Raw genomic sequence first — 9,571 nt, 5'->3', positions numbered from 1 at the left:
TCCTGTGTTTGAAATTGATTCTGAAATTGAAATTTAGCATTAGTTTGTCTGTTCTCAGTCATGTCAGACGAAAATCATCAACATTGCCTTTTCAGAGTATAGCGTAGATTATTGTTTCACTACGGGAACTTGATGCCATTGAAACGGATTTCGTTCGAGAATTTGGAGTTGTCAATGTCTGAGATTCGCATTTATATCGCTGCTTTCAAAGCAGCGAGTTGCAGAAAGAGATATAAAATGCCGTCACTGCATGTTTAATAAGGAATATGTCTTGCAATAATAACGAATAAAAAAGAAAATGAATTCAAGATCCTCAGGGTACATCTGCCATATGGAAGGTTAATTTTATTACTCTCTTGCTGCAGATATTCTTGGCAGACGCTGCTGGTAGTGCAGAGGGCTCCCTTTGTCCCGAGTCAGTGATTGCTACCTATATGGAGAAAACTCACTTTAGAGCTTTTCCAACAGAGCAGTTAAATGTCTTCTGATTCATTAATACAAGGTCCAGTGTAAGGGTTCTCATCGTGGAAAGGCAGCATCTCTGTCCCGGATGCAGGGAGCTTGCGTTCTAGTCTCACCTACTAAACGAGTGTGTGACAACGTCTCCAAAAAGATTGTTCGGAAAATACCTGCAATGACTATAGCGCCCACTGAGCAGTACCAGTGATCAATGTCGAACTGTGGGTCTGTTCATTTCAGCAGATAATCTGTCATATTGTCGACTTTCTGACTGCTGGCGACAGTCGAGGGTAGGGCATTGCCATACTGCACCTGCATCCTTGGGACAGTGTGACCGAGATTCGTAGGCATTTTGCAATTTAAAGCAAAGTGCTATTCGGGCCGTTTGTAGCATATACAAACATCTGAACATTCGGAACAATTTCAAATTGAGCATGGAACTGATATTGTCGTCTCCCACTCAGTGAAGACTGCCCCTGTTCTGGGTTACAATTCAATATCAGTCAACTGTGAATGTACATGTAAAATATTTTTGAGGTGTTGTGATTCAGACATGTTGCTGTCTTGAGTTTTCGTTTTAACTTTGCTGTGCCTCACAGCACAGCAATAGACCACCATACCTTCCACACTCAGACTGCTTATTCTGAGATAACCGCACCTGTTACAGTTGTCAGCAGCTGCTATATACGTGGTCCTGAAACTTACTTATCCTCTGATATTACTCCTTTGGTTAAATTCTCTGTTGGATGGTGCATCGTTTTCTGCAGATATCACTGCATGTAACTTGCGTTCAGGTTGCTGTTGTTGTAATTCAAATTCACAGATAAACTTCAGCCATGACTGTGATCTCCAGAGACTGCTTTGCTCGATCTGTGCATAGTGGGTATGGAGGGCTAAAGCATCAATTCGTTAACAGTATCTATCCAAGCATGTTTGTACAAGAGCAATTATGTGGAGAATCTAATCTTCGGAGCTGTCCTTTATTTGGAAATTTTGTCTCGGTAATTATAAAAAACACAATAGCAAACGTTGAAGAATTAATGAAAAACGTGATGAATATAAAGCAAGACAGAATGCGTTAAGTAAAGACATGAACGATCAAAAACATTCCGGATTGCATCTCTGTCATTAGATTAAAATGGAATGAGAACGAGTTGCGAAGAAGAGAGCTAACCCGGAATCTGTTCAAATCATTCATTGTCGTTATGAGCTCACCAACACAGCACAGGGGCCATGCCCATTGTCATGGAACATCCTGCAGAGATACTGGTCCACTGTAACCTCACTCACTGAAGGATGCCTGGCCTTTCGTGACCTCCAACACTGCATAGGTTTCCGTCAGCTATCACCTTACTTACCGCAGCTGTACAAACACATTAGCTGCTGACTAACTGAAGGGAGACAGCCTCGTTGTGACGTCACTCGTTTATGAATATAGGGCTTTATTGACATTATTCGACTTGAGATGCCTCGTGATTGGGGTGTTCCCGTCACATTAGACACTGGTGAGGCACTCTTCGTGTATGTATCTCGTTGAATAAAGTTTGATTGCATCAATGAATGTGTTCTAGATTTATTGGTGGTCATAACAAGGCAGAAACATGACAAAAAGGTTTTCCCAGAAGCTTTGTTTGGAGCTGCGTATACTGAGAATTTAAAACTGTTGATGTTTATATCTGATTGTCATTACATAACAATTTAAAACATTGACTTTCAGGTAAATGGTCAGTTCCCAATCCCATGCAATATGGAATTCGATCGCCGAGTGGTGTTATCGATCGAGTGTTAATCCAGAGACATGGGTAACCAATTCGAAGCACACAATTTGAATCCTCTGAAAATCTTGATTTAGGAGTCCAATGATTACCATAAATCCATTGTCGATTGTCAGAATGTGGTTCACTCGTGATATTTAGAGAAGGAAACTGTCATTCTTGCCTTGTCTGTGACTCCAGACCCACAGCAATGTGGATGACTTTCAACTATCCTTTTGGCTAATAAAGATGGGCAATAAATATTAGTCTACTCGCGATGCCTTCATCCCATGAATATATAAAAATAACAACAAAGGAAAATAAGTGTTAAGTGTTTGTGAAAAGTGCGTTCAGGACAGAAAGCCCGGGTTCAAGTTTAAACTGTGACGAATAACTCTGGGAAGGTTGTTTGGAAAATAATGGTTGCAGTTACAACATTAAGATGGTCTTGTCTGGACCGGTAATCCAGGAAGTCTCACCTGGTCCAAAAATGGCAAGTCCCACACATGAAGGTTGTTTAGAAAATACGTAGGCCAGCATTGCAGTGACATAAACGAATTTGAGCTAGAAAAGAAAATTAGGTTACCTTCGTTTCTTTTACAAAAAAGGTCGGAGTAAGACTTTGTGTGTTCAAAGCTGTGCCCTTTTGATTGGCCGATTCAGCTGATGGAGTCCATCAAAATCAAAAGTATTTTAGATCGGCATCATTGCAGTGAAAGATAATTTTTGACATAATAACCTTTAAAATATCAGAAACAGAGAGTCTAATAAGAGGGAAAAAAATTCTATGCGAAATCATGAAAGGAAACTGTCAACAATTGAAAAGTAAATGGGCGATAAAAAATGCAGGTGTGAAAAACGATGGAAATAAGTGTTTCAAATAGGTTCAGGCAAAATAATTTAAATGATTTTTGTGCCCGCTAATGTTGTCATATTCGATTCACTTTATGCCTCCTGTCCACCCGTATTCCTGCTTCAGTTGGTCTTCAGTAGTTAACAGTGCACAAGTGCAAATTGTAGACAGACTTCTCGAGATCCCAGCATGACCATTTCCGCTCCATAACTGTGACTGCAATCGACAGCCATCTCACGCCTTCTTCTTTCTTTTGATATCGCATTTGACAGCCCACTGTTCTATTTTGCTGTGGGTAATCTGTTCCGAATTGTTCAATCGAGAGATTGCCACTGCCGTAATTGGCGAGATCTGCAACAAAAATGAAAATGCGATCTGTTATTCTGCTACAACTGAATGTTTCCCGCTCGAAAGACTGATAGGCTCAAGAAGTATCGAACAGAACCGTCTCTTAATCCCTCCTCATCATTAACTCACGACAGAGTGAATATTTCTTCTCTGTAAAACTCCACTCTCCCCGTGCCTGATGTAAAATCTGCAAGAATGGTGAAGATGATTGTATGGATCGAAATGAAGCTAGTCCTAATTGTTGACGTCGCTATTATATTTAGTTACTTCAGCTGTAGATAATAGTGTAACATCCAATTATTGGTATGACTGTTGAAGGAGAAATTGATGAAACAATACAATAAACCTTGAACACAGATATTCACACTAGATCTGATATAGCCCACATCCATGCAGTTTGGATGGAGTGAATGAGAACAGGAATTGCCAAATTCTGAAATGGTTTTCTCTCGATGTTTAATAGAATCGTAAAAAATACCAAAGTAACAAACGGTACTACCCTGAACTCTGACGCTGATATCATGAAAAATACCGAATGCCAAAAAAATCTTGACCGAAACTCCATAATGAGATCTCGATGTATTGCTTGGCAGACAGCGCGATATTGACATAAAACAAGTGAAATAGCTTAAAACCCATGGTTTAAAGTCAAGGGACGTCTCCCTCAAATTCAGTGTGATGTTCAACATCATATGAGCACTGGTTTCCATGGGTGTCTTCATTATGAGGGCTTTGTCTAGTCCAATAGCGTTAAATATTGCCAAGTCTGCTGAAGCCTCTGTCTTGTCGACTCCACAGCAAGCTTTTCAAATAAACTATGCTGAAAAAAATATCTATTAGCTCCTTATGTAGACTATCCTTGCGTGACTGACACAATATAAGTGTGGACTAACATATCTCGTGATCATCTTGATATTCTGAAATTTGAACATTATGTCTTACTTTATGCTGCACCAATTCCTGTCTTGAGGTGGGGAATGGGTTCTACAAAACACCCACATTTTTTCACTTATAATTCTATTTCTCCACCCAATCGTGTTCCCCATCTTAATTTGCATTAATTATATCATTCCCTCAATGATTCTTATGGTGCAATTAAATAACATAGCTAGCCTCCACCATCTATTTATTCCTGTCACTTTATACTGACACTTGATAGTTTTTGTTTATCCTCTAGTCTTATCTCTTGATTTTCTTTCCTTAAATTCGTACTCTCTACACCTTTATGCCAAGACCAGATAGTCATTTTGTCATATTAAAATGCTTTTTTTCTTGACGCTTTAATTTGCCACATTTTCTAAAATTAAAGTACTTGTCCTACTTTATTAATTTGAAATCTTCTCTACTTACATATTTACATCATTTGCATTTGCAAAAGTTTCAGCACCATTCAGATTAATGTCGTCTCATCGTGCAAATCAGGCATTCCACAGTGCCAGTTCTGACGCTTGAGTTCTGCCTCGTGAATCGTTCAGCAAAGCACACATCTCCAAATTGCTTTTTTTTCCCTATTCCATGCAGTCCTGGCATAAGCCAAAGATTCGGTATGACAATCCACATTTTGCCTCATAATTTTCAAACTGGTACCTCCGAAATATTGTGCAAAGCCTCTTTGTTTCTTCTACCTGTGCCGTCCGTACATTTGTGGCGCACGAAGTTTGGATCCTCTCTCTCTCGATTATCTCGATCACACTTCAAATACCTCTGCCTTAGAAGATGTACGAAAATCTGACATTAGACTAGTAGCATGTAAGATTCTGAGAGGGATTGATAGTGTAGATACTGAGCAGGCCGCCTATCCTTGTTGAGTAATCTAGAACGGGGTTGGGGATTATCAAGGACGACACAGTTTCATTCAACAGGGATTTGTGGAAGAATTCATTTTCTTTTAGGATCATCACTATTTGGGATTCTCTTTCAATGATGACAAATACTTTCACTTCATAATGTCTAGTTAAAGGGAGAATGAAAATGAATAACCGAAATTTTAAGATAGAGCACGATGGTGAGGAAGACTCACAAACAACCAGGGAACAGATTGCAGAGCGCCAATTGTGTTAATTATTTAACTAACTGTGATTGATCTACAGTTAACGTGATATCTGCAAAAGCAGCCTATTGCGACTTTGATAAATGCTGCTGAGTTTCTCAGTAAGTGGACTCTCTGGTAAATCATGTATCCCGGGGTAACTCTGAGCTATTGCTGAAAAGATTCGGCAAGAGAAAGGGGAATATGTTTCAAGGGTTTTCTGGCCAGTTTTCCATTAATCTGGATCAAGAAAACAGCGCCATAAAAATACGCCGGCACTCTTGTCATCTACTCTGCCATGTACTACCGCGCACTGAAGCCCACCCTGTGACAGAGGCACAGTCAGTACGTTTTAAATAAAAGAAAATCATGACAAACCTCCTCACTGGTTTGGATCTGTCATCCCCATTGTGTATTATTCTTATCTTTTTCTTTTTCTGAGTTGCAAAGTGTTTAGAATCCTTCTCTATAGTGTCCATTGTTTATGTTGCAACTCTTTTCAGGAGCCAAACCACAACAACGTTCATCGTTACCTATCACTGGCCAAACTCATGGATTGACACTTTTAAGAACCTGCGTTGGCATTAATTCCCATTTCGTTATTGTGTTATATCACGGACAGTAGTAGTTTTCAGCTATTTCATACCATGTCGATAGAGTTGTGAACTTAACGGGAAAGGAATTCAAAGGTTATGCATGAGGGTGGATGCATCAGAAATTACAACGGCAGAGCAGGTTTAAAGGGCCAAATCGTTTTCTGAACCACCGAGTGTGTGTTTTTGCGACTAGTTCTTTGACGCTATTGATTTCAGAACAGAGGCGTTGTGAGCAGTTTGGGTGATGCGTGGTGTCCCTGCCAGAAACGAACCAATCAATAGTGATTTCGGTTTGACGCAACATCTTCCCAAAACTCAGCTTAAACAATTTGGCTCTCAGCTGAGACGATTCAGCTTTAGCTCGCTCTTTTTAAACCCACCATTCGCGTTCTAAATTTTTCGGCTCTTACCATTTATTGATTCCTAACTGCTGAATTTTTTTAACTGAAAAGTTTCTGAGTCGCAAAATGTTCACTTGTGTGCAAAATGGGGAAAGCAAACTTTTTTTTTTGCCTGTGGTGCTCCGGATTGAAATATATGCACTCAATTTGTTAACATTGATTAAAATTATCTTTTTTAAAGACATTGTCTTTTCAAATTTTGCAGGTGTTAGTTGCGCAGTCTCAGTCTCACAAGAACCGGTTACAGTGATTCCAAAGGAAGGAAATGCCGTGACCATTCATTCCCACTGTTCAACCAGAGATGATTCATTAACTTTACAACTGGATTGTCAGCACCCGGGTCAAACATCGTTATTCTTGATCTACATTCCTAAATACAGAAATGTCTTCAGAGTAAATGGTGTTGGCGTTCGATTTTCTGCGTTCCTGGACGCTTGGAAAACTGAGGGGAATGTCACTATTGGTGAGCTGTAGCCATCTGGTAATGCGGTGTATTGCAGCAGGCTGAGCGACACATTGACTGGAACCAGAAGGCACCCTGTATAAAAATAAAGTCTCTGGTAGAGTCGGGAGTAACATTTACTTCCTAACTTTATGCCAGAGTGCGCTGAATCCGAATAAACCAAAGTAATGGCCAAGAGAGAGACACTCAGCACTGGGCATGATTTCCTCTCCACACTTACATTGAATACATTATGAAAAAAAAATGCCAATATGTGATTAGAGTATGTACAACTTACAAATTGAAGTCATTGTTATCTAATTACTGTCGATTCTACAATATCTGTCAACGTGTTTTACCCGGTAAAGAAGTTGCACAAAGCAGCAACTGCAGATCACTGTAGGACGCGTTCTAAAATGAGAACAGCGCGATCAGCCTTATCTGGTTCATCTAGATTTCAAAAACAATTCCTTCAATCTTTCTAGTATGATTTCAGGTCGGCTTTGGAACTCGGTCTGGTTTCTGGTCATCCGGAAACCACTCGAGAACCTAGAGCTCACCAGGTCTGTGTCACAGATCACATCAGTATTTATCTCTGTTGATTACCTTGTCACTCTATCATGATAACGTTTTCGTTGCGCTTGCGAGTACTATCTATACTTGGAATTAATATGTGCAAGTTCTTTTAACATTGCGAGATCTGTAATCAGTGTATAATAATTATTAGGACTTTCACCGCGCAGGTATCAGTGCCTACTGTAAACTGATACTTCAAATAAAACATAGTAATTCCTTTGCAGGGAAGTCTTTCTCAAACTGCCAGGCAAGGTCACATCTCGTACACATTAAGTATTTGCTTGCTTCATGGCAGTTGTGAATTCACTGATTTCCCCAAATAAACGGTAGATGTTTGCTTTTTTACACTGCCACTGTCAACGTCAGAATCAGTAAATCATGTGAACGATTTTAAATGAGGTGTGTGAGAATTATGCTCGAAGTTTTGCTGCACAGATATGTACGAAGCATCAGTGTGTGAAACCCAGTTATAAACAACCCTCAACTGGCAGCAGCTGTGACCCAGAAAACTACAGCAGTTATTGTACGAGACTGTCGCTTTTTCCCATGACTGTGAGGCTCGCTGCACAGTAATAGACAGCGGTGTCAGACAGCAGCAGATCCGAGATCGTCAATCGGTACAACTTGTTGGACTGCTGGACCTTACCAGAAAACCGTTTCTGAGCGAAATTCGCCTTAAATTCATCACCACTACTCTCGAGATTCCGGACTGCGAACTCGGGCTTTCTTCCACGGGACTGGCGGTACCAGAACAAGTAGTAAACATTACCAGTGTACGTGCAGGTTAAAGTGACATATTCTCCCTCTGTTTGCGTGAATGAGGGCTCCCGCTGAGTAACAGAAACTCCATCGCTCAGATCTGAAAGACAAAGTCAGAGAAAGCTAGAATGATTGATTCAGTTGAAAGTTCGAACTGACATTTAAAAAAAAAACCTCAAATTCGCTGTGACATGAAAATAGACAGGATTTTGAACATGAAATAAAAAACATCACAAAGAACACAGTATGCCAGCGAGCGCAGTTCTGAAGGTGGCTTTTCGGATCAGAAATTGCTTTAATTCTGTTCCTGTCCATGATGCTACCAGACATATGGAGTTCTCCAAGCAATTTTTTGTATATTTCTTTTGAACATAAAACCTAAGTCAGAAAACCTGCCCAATATCGGTGTTAGCAATACATACGAGAATCCATGTTGCACAATGTTCTAATTTTGCATGCCCATATTTCCATCATCTGTTTAGCTGACATCCCCTTCATGACGTTTTGGCCTGATTCAAACACTCCCTGTTCTGAGGCGAAAACAGAATTCCCTTAAATTTTCTTATGCATCATTATTCGGACTCTAACGAAGCATCACAGGGTGGATCGTACGTTTTGAACGTGATTATCTCGTCATACCGTGATCATCACCCCAATTACACTTTTTACGAGTTGTGTCCCTTTCTTCTTCTTGCAAGACATACAGTAAATCGATTCACAACAGCTCAAATGAAATGCAATTAATGTCTCATGCGTATTGATAAGAAAACTGGTTTTGTTCACAAAGAGTGATAAAGAAACTGAACCGTTTCCTTCAGTGTAAAACTTCTTACCGACAATGAATGTCACCGAGAACAACATGGAAATGGAGAACTGCATCGCTGCTGCTCAGATTCCTGGTCATGTGTTTGTGCCACATAAATCTGCTCAGTCTCGAGTGAAAGAGAGCAAAAAGCCCTGAGATCATTGTCTGTGAGTAGGCTGATGTCACTTCCTGCACAGGCGGTCGCTGCTGATACTGCATATAATTGGGTGTCACTTTCCCTCAAAAATCGATGTTACTGACATTAACCTCACATTCTGGTAATCGGAGAAAAGAAAAGGATAAATATCGACAGTCTGACATTTAATAAATCTAACAGTCTGGTCTTTAATCTGAAAGATGAAACTCAAAGAAGTAGAGGTGCAATGTCGATGAAGATCCTCAGGTAAATTCTTTGCCGTGACTACTTATATCGAAGTTGATGGACTTGGCATTGATTGACTTCCAACCAGAGAAACAAATGATTTTTGTCACTGTCGGCAAAGACACATGGCTGTGAAATGGACGGCAAGAAGCCAAAGTGGAGCTTAT

General features: G+C 40.1%; 1 gene segment (V, D, J or C); it reads right to left on the bottom strand.

Moving 5' to 3' along the window:
- Window positions 1-3,300: 3,300 nt before the first annotated feature.
- On the bottom strand, window positions 3,301-9,140 carry LOC109934713. The segment is given in 3 exon segments: window positions 3,301-3,417; window positions 7,986-8,317; window positions 9,051-9,140. Coding segments are annotated over 3 exon segments (495 nt in total).
- Window positions 9,141-9,571: the final 431 nt, after the last annotated feature.

The sequence above is a fragment of the Rhincodon typus genome, chromosome 42 (assembly GCF_021869965.1).
Source record: "Rhincodon typus isolate 14 chromosome 42, sRhiTyp1.1, whole genome shotgun sequence".
NCBI lineage: Eukaryota > Metazoa > Chordata > Chondrichthyes > Orectolobiformes > Rhincodontidae > Rhincodon > Rhincodon typus.
The sequence above is the reverse complement of the archived record's forward strand: the minus strand, read 5'-3'. Positions and strand labels throughout refer to the sequence as shown.